Source organism: Lotus japonicus, chromosome 6, assembly GCF_012489685.1.
Source record: "Lotus japonicus ecotype B-129 chromosome 6, LjGifu_v1.2".
In the NCBI taxonomy this organism is placed as follows: Eukaryota; Viridiplantae; Streptophyta; class Magnoliopsida; order Fabales; family Fabaceae; genus Lotus; species Lotus japonicus.
In genome coordinates, this window is record NC_080046.1 from 49798888 (window position 1) to 49815700 (window position 16813).

General features: G+C 35.7%; 3 protein-coding genes across 4 annotated transcripts; 1 reads left to right on the forward strand and 2 right to left on the reverse strand.

Moving 5' to 3' along the window:
* Positions 1-1598: 1598 nt before the first annotated feature.
* LOC130722365 (disease resistance protein RPV1-like) lies at positions 1599-6622 on the forward strand. Of its 2 annotated transcripts, XM_057573068.1 has the most exons (6): positions 1599-2601; positions 3078-4152; positions 4262-4561; positions 4703-5131; positions 5219-6022; positions 6135-6622. In XM_057573068.1, exons 1-5 carry the CDS (start codon positions 2084-2086, stop codon positions 6017-6019), a joined length of 3123 nt encoding a protein of 1040 aa, XP_057429051.1. In that variant the 5' UTR covers positions 1599-2083; the 3' UTR covers positions 6020-6022; positions 6135-6622. The 2 variants fall into 2 exon arrangements, with proteins under 2 accessions (XP_057429051.1, XP_057429050.1); XM_057573067.1 differs by having other exon boundaries at positions 4703-6022.
* A 115-nt stretch (positions 6623-6737) lies between these two features.
* Positions 6738-9605, reverse strand: LOC130722366 (myosin-binding protein 7-like). Its single transcript, XM_057573069.1, has 3 exons — positions 9314-9605; positions 7253-8838; positions 6738-7047 (listed from the first exon to the last, which is right to left on the reverse strand). The coding sequence occupies exons 2-3, from the start codon at positions 8654-8656 to the stop codon at positions 7024-7026; spliced, it is 1428 nt and encodes a 475-aa protein (XP_057429052.1). The 5' UTR covers positions 8657-8838; positions 9314-9605; the 3' UTR covers positions 6738-7023.
* Positions 9606-10333: 728 nt separating this feature from the next.
* LOC130725492 (uncharacterized) lies at positions 10334-14329 on the reverse strand. Its single transcript, XM_057576715.1, has 2 exons — positions 13644-14329; positions 10334-10589 (listed from the first exon to the last, which is right to left on the reverse strand). The coding sequence occupies exons 1-2, from the start codon at positions 14327-14329 to the stop codon at positions 10334-10336; spliced, it is 942 nt and encodes a 313-aa protein (XP_057432698.1).
* Positions 14330-16813: the final 2484 nt, after the last annotated feature.

The window sequence follows — 16813 nt, forward strand, 5'->3', positions numbered from 1 at the left end:
TTATATATTTACTTGAATTTAACAACACAATATAACATCCTTTTTCATCAACAATTATTCAGCATAATTTATGCCTTCACCATAACCTCACAAACCAAAATCAAGCTTAATTATTCTGAATTACGTGATTCCAATTACTGTACAAAAGAAAAATTGACAACCCAAATCTATTTGGCATGAAAACTTGTAGATCAATCATGGTAGCTTCGATATCTGTTTCCAAATACATTTGAAGGTGTTTTAAGTTTTAACCCAAGTACTTAATTTGGAGCCTGTTTGCATGCGGACAGCCCTTATTGGATGCCATTTTTCTATTGTTAAATGCTGGTTGAATCAGATACAGTGGAGGGAGGGAGAAGAGAATTCCAGATGGAATTGCACCCAAAATCTCAACTTTTTTCACTGTTAATTTCTAATTTGAACAAAACTTAATTCAGATGAACTAACAAACAGTAACACATCAAAATTCTTCAAACCGTGTACAACATGACCGATTTCTTCTCTATTCTTTCCACAAATTAGTACATGTAGAAGGGTTGTGAGAGAATCATGCTGCTAACACATACTTGGGTTGCGGGGATGCAGGGCCGGCGCCGCTGAGAAGGAGGCGGCGGCGGCGGAGAGGGGGCAGCGCCGACGGTGGAGAGAGGGGCAGCAGCGGTTGGTACGAAGAAGAAGGAAATAACGTGAAATAAAGAAGGGAAACCCTAGAATAAAAAGTTGGAATTTTAGATTTTTGCAGGGCTATTTTTGTCCGAAATTTATTTCCCCTCCTAATTCCCCCACTTTTGGAGGGATCAAAAAGTTGAGGTTGGAGGGATTTTGCTCCCCTCCATTTCCCTCCCCTCCCCTCCTAAATTTGAACCAAACAAAATCAGATTTTAAAAATCCCTCCCCTCCCCTTCCCTCCCCTCCGTTCTCCTCCAACCAAACAATTCCTTAGGGTGAAGCTCAAGTGATCTTGCCTAGTGCTAAACTAAGTTGACTAGCGAGCTGATACGTTTAATAGATCTTATATTCTTATGTGACTTTTTTGTGGTAACATTTTCCACATCACTAATTAACTTATCTCTAAATCAAATCACCTAATTACTAAACCAAAACTCCAACTAATCTATTAACTAAATTAAAATCCATTTGAATAAATGAACTATACTCATTGAAAAACAACTCACAAAACAAAAACCTAAGTGCCCTAACACATTCATCTTTATTTTAGATAGAAAGACACAAACTCATCCCTCATTCTCTCCTCACCATTTCTTCTTCGTCTCTAGCCGTGAGTGAAGTGCTGGGGAAGACTCACATTCGCCTTATTGCTTACTTCGTCTCCATTGTTGGTGATGGTTCAAGTAAAGTGTCGTCCTCTTTGCTTGTTTTTGGGTTTAAGGTTTTGTTCGTCCTTCTCAGCAGCTCTTTCCTTCCTTCAATTCTCCTCGCAATATAAACCTTCTCTCTGCACCTCACGAACCCCGACGCTTTCCGCCGTGTCACCACCTTGCTGGCTCCTAAACGTTTCAGCTTCTTCAGATGTGAAAATGAAAAATGACAGTTTGAGAACTTAGAGAGCAACCTGAGAATCACGAAGAGGGAAAAAATGAGAGAGATTGATTTAGATTAAGTAAGAAAGGGATTGAGAATCACGCTCGTGAACTTCCAATGCTTTTTTTTTTGTCAATGTGAACTTTCCATGCTACTTGTATGATAATGAACTTCACAGGTTCCTGGCAAATATTTTATGGTCAACGCCCACCACTGGTACTGCATACATGAACACTAGCAACTAGCTAGACAATGCCGTAGTCAACAAGTCAATAGACGTGGAACGCGTTGCTCAGAGAGTGAGAGTGTACGTTTGGATTGTGTGGTTGAAATTAATTAAGAGACTAGAGTAGAAGTTGTAGAACACTACTTGAAACTTCACAGCTGGCTCTAACCAATTTTCTTCCTTGTTTCTCATCTTGATCGTCATCTTCACACAACCAACCAACGCCTATTTCTCAATCACTCAGAATTGAAGCAAATTAACGCTGCTTCTTCAACTTCATCTAGCTTCTTTTCATCTTACTCAGAAAAAATTGTCATGGAGGATAACCACCAAATCATCAATTTTGCTCCTTCTTCTTCTTCCTCATCTTCTGTGATGTCTCTGAAAAAATATGATGTTTTTCTTAGCTTTCGCGGTAAAGATACTCGGGACAACTTCACCAGCCATCTTTATGATGCTCTCCAAAAGGAAGTGGAGACCTACATAGATTACAGGCTTGAGAAGGGAGATGAGATCTCACAAGCACTCATCAAAGCCATACAAGACTCACTTGTATCTGTTGTCATCTTCTCTGAAAACTATGCTTCCTCCAAGTGGTGTTTGGATGAGATCAGCATGATTCTTGAATGCAAGAGGGATCATGGACAAATTGTAATACCTGTGTTCTATAAAGTAGATCCTTCAGATGTGAGGAAGCAGACAGGGAGCTACAAGGAAGCTTTTGCAAAGCACGAGCAACGTCTCAAAAACAGTGATGATGACAAGTTGCAGAAATGGAGATGTGCCCTCAATGAAGCAGCCAATTTGGCAGGGTGGGACTCTCGGACTTATAGGTACAACTTTCCTCACAACTTTTATCTTAGGCGTGTTTGGGAAAACAAAGCTCACTCTAATTGAAATAAGTTGAAAATATGTTATATAAAAACATAAGCTTTTATTCAAAAGCTATTTTGAATAGCTTATGAAAATAAGCTCAAAACAGCATATAGGTAGATCACAAGCTGTTTACATAAGTTCTCTCAAACACTTACATAAATGTTTCAACTATAAGATAAACTCAAATAAGCTCTCTCAAACATGTTCGATAAAATAATTAAATAAATAATACTTTTATTATAACAAATTATCAATATCAACTCATGAAACATTGATGATGATGTCTTTGTGTTGTTCTGATGTTGTACAATTAAATTTTATGCAAGTTTATATTTTTAAGTATACATTGTTCTCAATTCTCTGTATTTTCATTCTTATTATATTGATTGACTTGCAAAACACATTTTCCTTAATCTTACAATTTTTATGGTAGGAATGAATCTGAATTCATCAAGGACATTCTTAAAGATGTTATCAAAAAGCTGGAAATTAGATCCCCAATTGAATTGAAGGGAGTTGTTGGAATAGAGGAAAATTATGCAAAGGTTGAGTCATTATTGGAAATTGGCTCAACAGAAGTTCGAGTGATTGGAATATGGGGCATGGGTGGCGTAGGTAAGACCACCCTGGCTTGTGCTTTGCATGCCAAGTTGTTTTCTCAATTTGAAGGTCATTGTTTTCTCAAAAATGTGAGGGAACAATCAGAAAAGAATGGTTTAGATGCCTTGCGCAATAGACTTTTTTCTGACTTGTTAGGAGAAGAAAATCTTTGTGTTGAGCCCCATTTTGTGACGAGGAAGCTCAGACGTAAAAAAGTTTTTATTGTTTTGGATGATGTGGCTACCTCAGAACAGTTAGATGATCTCATCAGTGATTATGATTGTTTGGCACAGGGAAGTAGAGTGATTGTAACAACTAGAGACAAACACATATTCAGCCTTGTGAATGATATATATGAGGTTAAGGAACTGAGTTACCATGCCTCTCTTCAACTTTTCTGCTTGACTGCCTTCAGAGAAAAGCGTCCCAAAAATGGATTTGAAGAACTATCAAAAAGTGTGATCGCATATTGCAAAGGCAACCCTTTGGCTTTAAAAGTCTTAGGTCCACGACTTCGATCAAGAAATATTGAAGTATGGAAAAGTGAATTAAGAAAGCTCCAAAAGATTCAAGATGTGAAAATTCATAATGTGTTAAAAATGAGTTTTTATGGCTTGGATTCTGACGAGAAGGACATATTTCTAGACATTGCATGTTTCTTAAAAGGAGAACCTAGAGAACATATAACAAGTCTACTAGATGCTTGTGGTTTCTTTGCTGCTGTTGGGATAGAAGAACTGATAGATAAGTCTCTTATAACTATTTCATATTTTAATAGAATAGAAATGCATGACTTGATACAAGAAATGGGCCGAAATGTTGTTTGCCAAGAATCTCATAAAGACCCTGGAAGAAGAAGTCGATTGTGGGATCCTGAGGAAGTGTATGATGTATTGAAAAATAACAAGGTTGGTGCGAGTTAAAATTACTTTTCGTCGAATAAAATTGCATCTATGTTTGTAGAATGTAGCTATTATGATAGCATTTACTAATTGCTATTCTATTTTGTTTTGTTAGGGAACTGAAGTAGTCGAATGCATAATTTTAGATGTGTCTAAAGTTAAGGATCTACATTTGAGCTTTAATTCTTTTACAAAAATGACTGAAATGAGATTTCTTAAATTCTATTCTTCTATACCGAGTGAAGGATGTAAGATATACCTCCCCAACGGTCTTGAGTCATTGTCTAAAAAATTGAGGCGCCTTGAATGGCCTGGGTACTGTTTGGAGTCTTTACCATCAACCTTTTGTGCTGAAATGCTTGTTAAGCTTGTCATGCCAGACAGCAACATTCAAAAGCTTTGGGATGGAGTTCAGGTATATATGAACATGTATATTTTACTTTTTGTTTTAATTTTATAGACAATATATAGGAGTCATTAGATTTCCATATATGTGCTTAGATTTCTTCTTTTTGTTCGAAGCTTAGGAAGTGACATGTCTACCTTGTTACTGCAGAATGTTGTGAATTTAAAGACAATTGATCTTCAATGCTCTAGACACCTGGTTGAGCTCCCAGACTTATCTATGGCCACAAATCTTGAAGTATTATCTCTTGATCAGTGTATAAGTTTGCGTGATGTTCATCCATCCATTTTTTCACTCCACAAGCTTTGGCATCTGGGTTTACAATACTGCACAGAGATTGAAAGCCTTGAAAGTAATGTCCATTTAAAATCTATCCGCAGTTTCAATCTCACGAACTGCTCATCCCTGAAGAAATTCTCAATCTTCTCAGAGAAATTGGAGACAGTGTGGTTAGAACGCACAAGTATCCAGAAATTACCCTCATCAATTTGGCATTGTAAGGAACTTCATCATATGACTCTAAGGGACTGCTACAATCTTGAGAGTTTTGGGATTGGGAACAAGTCATCTCATGATCCGGTAAACGCATCTCTTCGCCATCTAGACCTTTCTGGATGCAAATTACTAAATGAATTCCATTTATGTTTAATCCTTGATGGTATGCAGTCTTTAAATGAGTTGAATTTGGGAAATTGTTGCAACTTACGAGCACTCCCTGACACCATTGGCTCGTCAACAAGATTAGAGCGCTTGTACCTAAGTGGAAGCAATGTTGAGATGTTGTCTCCAAATATCAAGATCCTTTTGAATCTACGAGAGCTTCGGTTAGACGATTGTAGGAAACTTGTGTCTCTTCCAGAGCTTCCACCTTCCCTACACATGTTAAGTGCTATTAACTGCACATCTTTGCACACAGACATCACTCATTTGGTAACAGTGGTACAACACAACATACCTGTCAGATTTTATGAAGGACCTTCAGGACGTCCTCAATATGTTGTAATCCCTGGAGACCAAGTTCCGGACATGTTTATCTTTTGTGCTGAAGGGGATTCAATAACGTTTCCGCAACTTCCACAATCTGGCCTGTGCGGCTTTATTTGTTGCCTCGTTCTTTCTCATCTACCTTCAGGGAGCTACCATGGAGATGTCAAGTGTTGTATCAACAAACGTTCCACCTTTGATATAGCTAGAATGTTGTTGTGGGGTACTAATTCCAATTCAGATCATGTGCTTCTTTGCTTTTTGGGAATCAATGGTGAAGATGATTGTTTTGAAAGTGGAACGTGTGATCTTAACAGCATATCATTTGAATTCCAGCTTCTAGATAAGAGTGATGGATTACTCTCCGTGAAAGACATAATAAAGAGGTGCGCGGTCTTAACAGCATGTCATTATGCCTCTCGAGAAAAGACTATTGAGTTTCAACCCAAATCGTTTACATTTGCAGATTTGGCATCACTTTAGAAGGTAAAGTGCTTTATCAAACAACCATTAATGGAAAAGTTTGAATTAAACTTGTATCCATGATTTCACGAATTTTGCTGTTGTGCAAGAGCTGACTGCGATGACTCAATTGCAGGATCGGTGGACTCCTCCTTCAGTGGGGTGGGTGAAGCTGAACACCGACGGAAGCTTCACTAGGGGTTCGTCCCTCATGGGCTGTGGAGGTCTTTGTTAGAAATAATGATATGAACTATTCATGTAGCCCTGACATAACAGCTTTAGCTTTTGAGATAATTGGTTGTTTGACAGTCTTCTCCAGGATCGTCATGGGAATTGGCGGGCTGGTTTCTCAAGTTTTGAAGGAGTGGGAGAAGTGTTTTTGGTTGAGTTGCTTGGAGTTGTTTGAGGCTTATCCTTGTCTCGGAGGACTGGTGGGCGTAAGCTTGTTTGTGTGAGATAGATAGCCTTGATGTAGTTAACTGCCTGAATGGTTGAGGTCCGGTTAACCTTCATTCATGTGCTGCGTTTATAGCAGAAGTTTGTTATTTGGTTCACCCTAAACTTTGTATATTTTGTAAATAGACACGTTGAATTTTCATTTTATCTCAATAAATACTTAAACTTCTACTAGTAAATGATGCAGATAAGCTATAATGAGAAATTGCATATGCATTTCTCTTCCTTAGTAAACATAAACATGAGAAAGTGAGGGCACTCAAATATTTGCTCACTCTCAATATAAAATGGGGGTCAAAAGCACACTATCTATATTCATTTTGCACTACAAAAACCTCTTCAATTCAGCAAAACATGAAATCAAATTTAAACCTGAAAGCATTTCAAATTGCCATCACCCTAGTGCCTAATGTACAACATGTTGTCATGGAAATGTATACATTTTTCATCAACTATATTCAAATTAGAAGCTGTAATTCTATACCCCAAAGCAATCTTCTGTGCAGACTAAGTCATATGATGCAGTGAGTTCATTAGTCAACTGAGATGGTCATTCTTCAATTACTTGATCACAGCCAAAAGTGCAACATTGCCTGTTCATAGAAATTTAGTCTGGTCAATTCCTATTTTAAAGGTCAGAAATCGCACAAATAGTTCTCACCAAATCTCTTCCTTTCCCATCACACACACATTAACATTAGTGAACATATTAATGTCAAAACCATGAGTGTGAAACAATAATTTCCATCTTTTTTTATTATCAAAAGAGTAAGAGACAAACACCAGATTACACTGTACCTCTTGGAGTTGGAGAAGGCTCAAAGACACATCATCATCCTTAGGAGTGGCTTCTTTGGCTTTCCAGCTTCTGGCTTCTTTGGTTTTCCAGCTTCTCATCTCAGACTGTATTAACTTGAGTTGATTTTGCACATCCTTCAATAGGCTCAATTGCTCTTCACCATTCCCTTCATGGATAATCTCATGCCTTGGACTAATTCTCTCCCTCTCAAGCCTCTCAATTCTCTGATGCAGCTTTTGAAACTCAGATTGAGCATTGCACTCCACACCTGTTATTTCTTTTTTTAGGCCATTGATAGTCACCATATCTATAATGCTAGGTGCTTTGATTTCGCGGTGTACTCTAACCACGCCCTTTTGCTTGTCTGCATCATGTTTAAGAGATGACTCAACCATTCCCTCAGACACTGGATCTGGTTTTGTTAGCCTGTTCTCTGCTTCAGATTTCCATTTCTCAAGCCTTTTCTTCAAACGTTCACTGATTTCATTTTCATGCTTTTCACTAGCTTGTGGGACTTCAAACACATCATGAACATTCGGCAAGCAAGGAGGGTTAGCATCTTCTTTTCTATCTGAATTAGCAGAATGAAACCTGTCTTGTTGGTCACTTATAATCCTGTTAGCCAGTGACAAAAATGAACTCGACCTCCCCCTTCTACTACTCAAGTCTGAACTATTTTCTTCTCCTTCAGTAAAATCTGAAATCACCTTCACTTGTTCATCTAACCTCTTTATCTGGTTCCAATATGAATCAAGGTTTCCACTTCCAAATGCAAAGTCTCCTAACTTTCTTCTCAAATCCAAGTTAGGTGCAGTAACTTCCTGATCAGTGCTCTCCAAAATTACCTCAGGAATCACATCAGAAACTGGACTAGGTGATCTCTCACTCTTCAGAGCAAGTTTGAGGGAACTCTTAAACTGAATAGGAGGCATTGAATGCATCCTTCTCACATTGCTAGATTGACCCTTTTCTCCATTCAATTGATCATTTCCATTCAAGATCAGATCCTCCGGGAACTCGAACTCACTTACACTGAAATCACACCCCAAGCTAAGAAGCTTCTGCTTATAAGCCTGCACTTGAAACTCCAGAGATGCAATTTCCATCTCCTTCTGACACACAACCTCTTCAAGGGCCACGATGGTTTCCTCCGAGTGGCACATTTTCTCCTCAGCCATTCTCTTGTAGTGACACGCCTCCATCACCACCGCAGCCTTCTCTCCTTGCAACCGCAGAATCATGTCAAGCGCTTCACTCGTTGCAGTGGCTGAGGCTTCCCTTTCCTCATCCAACTCAGCATAGAGCTTCTGCAGAAGCTGCTGCTGCACACGAAGCGTCTCCTTCATTGCTGACACATCACTTTTAGCTCGAGCAATCACAGAACCCGAGACGGTTTCTGCCATGCCAGGGTTTTAAATTGCGGTCACGATTTACTTAGAATTGCAGACAAATGCAAGTTGACGCAGCCCCAATTGCTGTCACGATGCCAATGTGAGGACTCCAAAACCCGTTATGTTGCGGCCGCAATTGCAGTTATCCTCAATAAATTCTTAAGTTTAACCAATCAATCACAGATCACAGATCCCTGAACACACAAAACAGAACCTCTACATCACAATCAGCCTTCAAGATGCAATCTCCAAAGGTTGTTTGGAAGAAACAAAGAGATTGTATTTTGAGATAAAATACTAAACAAACATGTAGTATTGAATAAAGCATGTGATGTGAGAAGAGTCAATAAATAAAATTCACAATACAAAGCTAGCTTTAAAAATCTACTAGTCCATGACTCCATGTGCTGTGTACAGAGAATAACAGAACAATGGCAATTTTTTTGGAGATGAAAAAAAAAATGCAAACTTGCGACATGCCCACAAATCAACTAGTAAAAAGGAAGAAGATGATCCATCTGGGGATCACAAGCAAACAGAAAAATGAAACTTGATGAAGAATAAACCCATAACAGAAAACAAAACCTCAAATCAGAAATCTGCTTGCAACAGAGAAATGATATTGACTATATAAGATGAGGAAACATTCATAGATGAATAATAATATACCTTCCTTCTCAAAAGAGCTCACAGAAATTTCGCCAATGGTTCACTCTGTGATGATGCATGTACAAGAATTCAATGCATTTTCAAGGCTTAAGGACTAAGGGTAATAATTGAGAAAATGAAGTTTTTTTTTTTTGTGGTTGGTGTTGGTTTTTGTATATACACGAACAACAGCACTATGTGAGTTCAGTTACACGCATGAGAAAGAGAACAGAGTGTGTGGCTTCGGTTTCTGGTTACAGACAAAAACACGGTTCGTTAAGGTTTCTCTGCGTTTGCTCTTAATAATTTCCTTCTTTGTTTTCTTTTGTTTTATGAGAATTTCCTTCTTTGTTTTTTAGTAAATAAGTATCTTTTTAAATCTTTCCTTTTAGAGGGCAATTTCTTCCTTTTTTAAATAGGGCTCCTTCTTTACAATTATTTAAATACTAAAAAGGTAAAGTTAGTGATATATTTTTTTAGACAAAAAGTTTGATGCACCAACGGTGTAAAGTCCGTCAACCAATCAGATTTCAAGAATGTGAGAAAATATCTCTTTTCATTTAATTTCATTAATTGACATGTCACATCCTTGAAATCTGATTGGTTGACGGTGTAAAAAAACTTTACACCGTCGGTACATCAAAATTAGGCTTAATACATCAGAAGGCCCCTGTAATTGTAAAGGGAATCAAATCCAGGGCCTGGAAAATTTTTGCATCAAATTAGATCCCTATGAAATTTTTTTTAATTCAATTAAGGCCAAAGTGTGTCTGATGCTGAAGTGGCTTCAATTTTAGCCTACTCAACTTTTCCACGTGGCATTTAAAATTATTTTTAAATTGAAAAAATTTAAAACTTAATTTTTTAATTCCAAACCCTCTCAAATTAACCCCAAATCATCTTCTCATAACTTAAAAAAAAAACTTAATCTAACCTAATAACTTAAAAAAAACCTAATCTAACCAAATACTAATCCCTAATCTAATCTGAGAATCCTCAATTAAACCCTGACTATTCATCTTCATTCTTCATCCCCAATTTCTACCCTAGAGTGGAAGAAGATAGAACCATCTTCTCTCCACCTTCATCCCCATCTGGCCAACACAGGAACTGAGACAAGCAGATCTGGGTTATTTGCAAGAGATGCAAGGAAACGTTCATCCCCTCTTCCAATTCCTCTTCTTCGTGCCGTTTCCACCCTTCCTTTTCCGCACTCCCGAGGCCCTGTATTGCTTCTTCATCTGAACCTTCGTATTCAAGCCCCAAAACCTTCCCCAGCACCCACGATTTCTTGGCCCTGTTGAATAGAAAAGAAAGTTAGGGTTTGTGATTCAGGTAGCTATGAAGAAGAGGATCTGATTTGTGATATTGGGTTTTCTTTCTCCATTTCTTCTTCCCCTTTCTCCATTTCTTCCTCCCCTTCTCTTTTTCAGTGGTTCTCGATTGCAGGATCTTGAACACGATGGGGAAGAAGATGATGAATACTATTTTCTTTCCCCAGAAAAACCCATTACCCATTTCTCTTACTCTCTTTTCTTCAATCATGAGCCACAACAAGAACACACTCCTCTCTCTTTCGGTCTCTCCTCTCACTCCAAACACATATTCTTCAGATCCACCCCAAATTTCTACCACAGAGGTGCAGGAATTTTATTTTTGGTTGTTGTTCTTGGTGATGGAGGAGGAAGGAGTGCTTGGTTCTTGTCTGGGTTCAATTTGGGGATGGGAAAGATTTGTAATTGGGTTCAATTTGGGGATGAAAGGGTTTAATTAGGGATTGATTATAATTAGATTATTATGTTAGTTTATTATTTAGATTATGTAATTGTTTAGTTAAGGGATTATTAGATTATGATTTTATTAAGTTTTTAATATTTTTTTCTGATTAAATAATTGAGTTGGAATTAAAAATTATTTTTTCTAAAATTTTTTAATTAAAAAAAATTATAAAAGCCACGTGTAATTGATGACTAGGACAAAATTGAGATATGGCAGCATTTGGCCTTAATTGAATTAAAAAAAAATTGTTAGGGACCCAATTTGATGCGAAAATTTTTCAGGCCCTGGAATTGATTCCCTTTACAATTTCAGGGGCCTTCTGATGTATTAAGCCTCAAAATTAAACTATTTTTTTAACAAGAGGAAAGAAAATCAGTGATATTTGACCTTATTATTCATGGTCACCATTATTCATTCCCTTTATTTTTTTTATTAATTTGTTTACTAAGTTTAAATAAATAACATGATTTGTTCAAGGCAGTGTTTCTATTGGCTACAGAGAAAGACAGCATCGCCGCGCTTTGCCGACCATTTGGTTTAAATTAAAAGGTAAAAAATATGTGGTATCAAGTCAACTCCCACACATGCAAACAGCCATTGATTTTGAATCTTTCAGCTGCTTGTGTTACAATATCTCATATTTTGGTGTGTGTTTTTATTCACATGTATTCTGATCTGATTATGATGATGAGGGAAAAGACAAAAATCTCATAAGGCAAAGTTTTATTTGTTATGGTTATGGGACTTTGACAGTTTACCAAAAAGAAAAGCTTGTCGAATGTCGATCACTTTTTTTGTCGATCACTTTAAACAAGACAGGGACTCACTCCCCCATGGCCCCATGAGAGTTTTTATTCATCAAAAGATATTTGATAAAACAAATAAATATTAGCAATAAATTTGTAATTTTTTTATTTACTATCTTAAATTACTCATGAATTTCTCCTAGAATAAGTTAAAAACTTTTAAAAATCACATTTCTCTTTCATATTAAATATGATAATAAATATAAATGTTTTAGAAAAATGAGAGTAAATATGAAAAAAGTAATTAATGCAATTAGGGAGTGACTTATATTTTAGAGAAAAATTTGAGAAAATGCAATTTATAATATGAAATGAATGGAGTATGGTAGAAATGTTGCCCTTCACTATTCACAAAGAAGCTATCAAATTTATTAAGTGTACCTTCTTTTACAAGACGTAATAATGAATTTGTGATACAACTTCTTGCTTCGAAGAGATTAGTCTAGTGAATGTCGGTTCTAAAGATATCTTGAGCAACAAAAAAAAGTTAAATTGATTTACATATTATTATAACAATATTATCAATAGTAGAATTAGAAAAGTATCAGTAACCCAATTTGATTGTCATCTTTTATGAAATAAACTAAACATAAATTCTAATAACTGAGTCAATAATTTCAACTACAAATTAATAAATGGTAATGTTTAGTGGATGTATGGATGCGGTGATATTCATCCGACATATGTAGATTGTGGCGGTTTAATTTCTGACCGCTAGAATATGTAGCGTATTTAATAATAATAAATCTGACGAACCGCCACAAATTTTGTGTGTTTATCGGCAAAGGTTGAAAACCTTTGCTGAATACATATGTTGAAGTGTTGAACGGATGTAGAACACTGCAAGAGTCTATGTATAATAATATAAGGATTCTTTAAAAATGAAAACTCATTTTATGTATTTTTTGTCAAAATATTATGGAGGAAGATAATACTCCACAAAGAGAGAAGAGGAAAATAAAACAACCTAGCTCGATTAATGACTTCTTTTTTTTACAAATGGAATTTTTTTATGAAGGACTTTATTTAAATGTTGTAATTAGTTTTATTTAGTTTTAATTACATAAACCCATGTTCTAGAATTTTCGTAATGTCTTAGGTAATGACAATTGTAAGGCTCTCCTTATAGAAAAGTCAAAAAAAAAAACATATTATATGTTCTAATTACTAGTGTTTTTTTACCCCGTGTGTTGCACGGGGAATATGTCTATCGTATTTGATATGTTAATCAATACGTTGTTTTTTAAAATATATTAAACAGATGAAATAGAAGAGTCTGAAATGCGAAACAAAGTGAACAAAAAGACTTCTCTTCTAAGCCTGATCCAGATCAATTGGAACTCGTTTGACATTCGTCATGAACATGAAAACAATCGAACAAATCATAGGTATAAGGAATTACAACATATTAAACAACATATGAAATATAAGAGTCTGAAATGCTAAGTAAAGTGGTCAAAAAAGCCTTAAATTGAAACCCTTGTTGCATAGATTGAAATTCATGCGATTGAATAACTAATAAAAAGATTGGTTAACGAAATCTCAAATATTGTAAAACATATAAGGAGACGGTTTAATGGTGGCTAATAAACAATAGCTGAGTTAATCTATAGTGAACACGATCATGCGCGTTCGTTTCCACTCATGCGTTCTCAAAAACTTATTGGTAGACAACATTGCGCGTGGAGTTTGAAACTACTCATTGTTTATCCACAATGAGCACCTTAAGTCATTTTCTAGACTTCACCCTTGAGAGAGCAACATACAGTTGTCCATGAGTAAACACATGCCTCAGAAGGGACAAACCCACATGAGAAAGGGACTGACCCTTACTCTTGTTTATAGTCATTGCGAAGCATAAAGTCACCAGGAATTGCCTTCGAGAAAATTTGAAGGGAAGACCAGAGTCAAAAGGCGTTAAGGTTATCCTTGGGATGTACTCTGTTTTACCCATCCTAATTCCTGATAAAACAGTTCCAACAATTATATATTGAGTAAGATGAGTGACTCTCAACCGAGTTCCATTACACAAACCAGTCGCTTGGTCTATGTTTCGAAGAAGCATGGTTGGAACTCCAACTTTTAATATCAAACTGTGGTTTGGAATTCCCGAGCGCTGAACGTCAATTAAAAACTCATAGGTGAACCACTCTGCGTCAACCTGAGAATCTTCATCTGATCTACATGGGGTATCATAGCTCAAGTACTCTCTCTCGGCTCCAAGAAGCTTTGACAACATGTAGTTGTTGACTTGCTCAACACTCTCGAGGGTCGGGGCGAGAATCGCTCTTTCTTGGAAGTATGAATCATTTTCCAAGTTCGCCAATAAGTCTGGATAACCAAAATTAACCAATTCAAGAAGAGGATCATGACCTTGTCCAATCAATAAATCTGACATAATGTCAATTGTGGTTTCAGTCTCGTCGATGGTGATAACTGTTCCTTCGCCCATCTTAAGAATCCACTATGCAAACTCTCTTATTTCTGCAGCAGACGCTGAGGATGAGACACTCCGTAATCTTATGTTTACTGTCAATCTCATTACCTTGCAATATTTCCATAAGCTTCATTTCTCTGAATATTTTACATTTTCTTAAATCAGACATAAGTCTATCAAGCTTATTTTTTTAAAACAAATATAATTGCTTTGAATTAAGAAATGTTAGGACGTTAAAAAAAAATGTCAGGCTTTTTTAAAAATGTTGAGTTAACCATTCCTTTAAAAGTAATTGAGTTATAGTATTATTTAAAAATAGGGTTGTGTGCGTGTGTAATCCCTTTACCAAATCTACAAATATATTAACTAATTATTGAACCAATATATGAGTTTAATTTTGATGTACTGATGGTGTAAAGTTTTTTTACACCGTCAACCAATCAGATTTCAAGGATGTGACATGTCAATTAAAGAAATTAAATGAAAAGAGAGATTTTCTCACATCCTTAAAATCTAATTGGTTGACGGTGTAAAAAAACTTTACACCGTCGGTGCATCAAACTTTTTCTCTTCTATAAATCTTTTTTTTAGGGAGTAAAAAAACATTACTCCCTAATTAAATAGTGCAAAGTAATAGTATATTATTAACCCAAAAGAAACTCGCTCAAATCGGAATGGTATTTATTATAAAACTTATTCCCGTAAAAAAATTATAATATTTGTTATATTGCTAATATTTATGTAAAAAAATATAATGATACTTTTTATATAAAACAAAATCTCACGTTACATATACATAAAGAAATTTCTAAAGTTAAAAAGAAGATTTAAAATTTTTAAATCAGCCAAGATAGATTTGTTTTGGAAGCTATCTAACAAATTGACACGTGGAATTTGCTATCTGACAAATTGACACGTGAATTTTTTATAAGAGAATTAACCTGAGAATGACACGTCACTAAATTAGCCTGATGGAAGTTCTTCTTTTCTAATATATATTGATATTGATTGATGATGATTGATTGATATTGATTCAATAGTTCAAAAGGTTATTCCCTCTTGTTCAAAGTTTGATTTGGATTTCATGATTTGAATCTTCACTTCTTCGGTTGCAGCAGAAGCAAGATAAGGCTGATAAGCTTGTTGCAATTATGGGTATAAAAAACCTGGAGAAAGTTGCACGTTGAGGAAGATGAAGATTAATAATTAACCTTTTTTTAACTATTGAATAATTAACCTAATCATTAATTAACTAATTTACTAATATATATGTTTTTGAATTTTTTTAAGAAAAACCTACTAAATCTGCTATAGTGGGTCAAAAGTGTTTGGTGTAACTATGCACATGTTTTTCCTTATACATAGTAAATTTCTCCCATTTATTTTCACTTAATGTTCATGGAAAATGCTATATCACACGACACTCACGATATGTGTGATATGTGTGTTTCTGTTTTGAATTTCATGATAAATTATTTTATTATATTTTTAAAAATTGATTTGGTATTTGAGTTAACCTTGTCGTGCTTTGTTGTGCAGCATTTCGGCTGTGCGATATAGCATCGCTCAATGTTCATTGGACATGTTCATTGTTAATTGAAAAAGTAGTTTGAATTAGGATTTTGAAAATGATTTAATTGAGAGTTTTGTTGTCTTAGAGTATAGCTGTGTTTGCTTAAATGTTGAGGTTTATAAGTAGTAGGGGAGTATTAGGATTAAGGAATTAACTCTTTTACTTCAACTTATAGTTTTATAACTTTTTATCTGGTTGATATTGCATAATTCCATTCAGGTTAATTGATAACCCGAAAAATATAAAGGTATTTTTGTGGGTCTTTTATTTTATTTTTTATTTATTTTCTGAGTTTTAATTAGTTTTTATGCTATTTTTATATAATTTTCATATTTTTAATAAATTTAGGATTTTATAAGTTTTTATTTTGATTTGTTAGATTTTGGTAGTTTTTATCTATATTTAATTAGAGCTTTTTGAATTTTAGATTTGATTAGTATTTAGGTTGTTAATTTCTGGATTTTTATCTTATTTTTATTTATTTAATGATTAATTTCAGGAAAATCATAAAATGTTGATTTTCCGCTGAGGGTCCACTGAAATTACCATGCACCCGCAGGAGATCACACGGATGCGATTTGGTTCCATGCCATGTGGCGTGATCATGCCTGAGGTTCACTATAAGATCATGAGCTGCGAAGCGTTGGATTTCTCCTTTATGTTGTCGGCACCATTAGGGAGGCGACACGTGGCAGGAGTGGAAGATAAAATTTGACTTACGCGAGACAAGGAAATCACGTGATTGGAATAAACAAACGGAAAAAGGAATAGAAGAAAATAATCAAAATATATATAAATTGGAACGAGGTGCAGCCAGCCAGCCACTAAGGCTGTCCACCGGTCGAGTTCGGTCGGTTTCGGGCCCAAAAAGGTCCACCGGACGAACCCGCATGACATAAAATTGGGCTCGTAACCGACCATGAGAT

Coding starts and splice junctions, on each gene's coding strand:
- LOC130725492 (XM_057576715.1), bottom strand. CDS start 14,329: ATGGGCGAAGGAACAGTTATCACCATCGACGAGACTGAAACCACAATT. Junction 10,590..13,643: donor GTGTTTACTCATGGACAACT/GTATGTTGCTCT, acceptor TCTATTCAACAG/GGCCAAGAAATCGTGGGTGC.
- LOC130722365 (XM_057573067.1), top strand. CDS start 2,084: ATGGAGGATAACCACCAAATCATCAATTTTGCTCCTTCTTCTTCTTCC. Junction 2,602..3,077: donor TGGGACTCTCGGACTTATAG/GTACAACTTTCC, acceptor TTTTTATGGTAG/GAATGAATCTGAATTCATCA. Junction 4,153..4,261: donor ATGTATTGAAAAATAACAAG/GTTGGTGCGAGT, acceptor TTGTTTTGTTAG/GGAACTGAAGTAGTCGAATG.
- LOC130722366 (XM_057573069.1), bottom strand. CDS start 8,656: ATGGCAGAAACCGTCTCGGGTTCTGTGATTGCTCGAGCTAAAAGTGAT. Junction 7,048..7,252: donor GCCTTCTCCAACTCCAAGAG/GTACAGTGTAAT, acceptor TTCTATGAACAG/GCAATGTTGCACTTTTGGCT.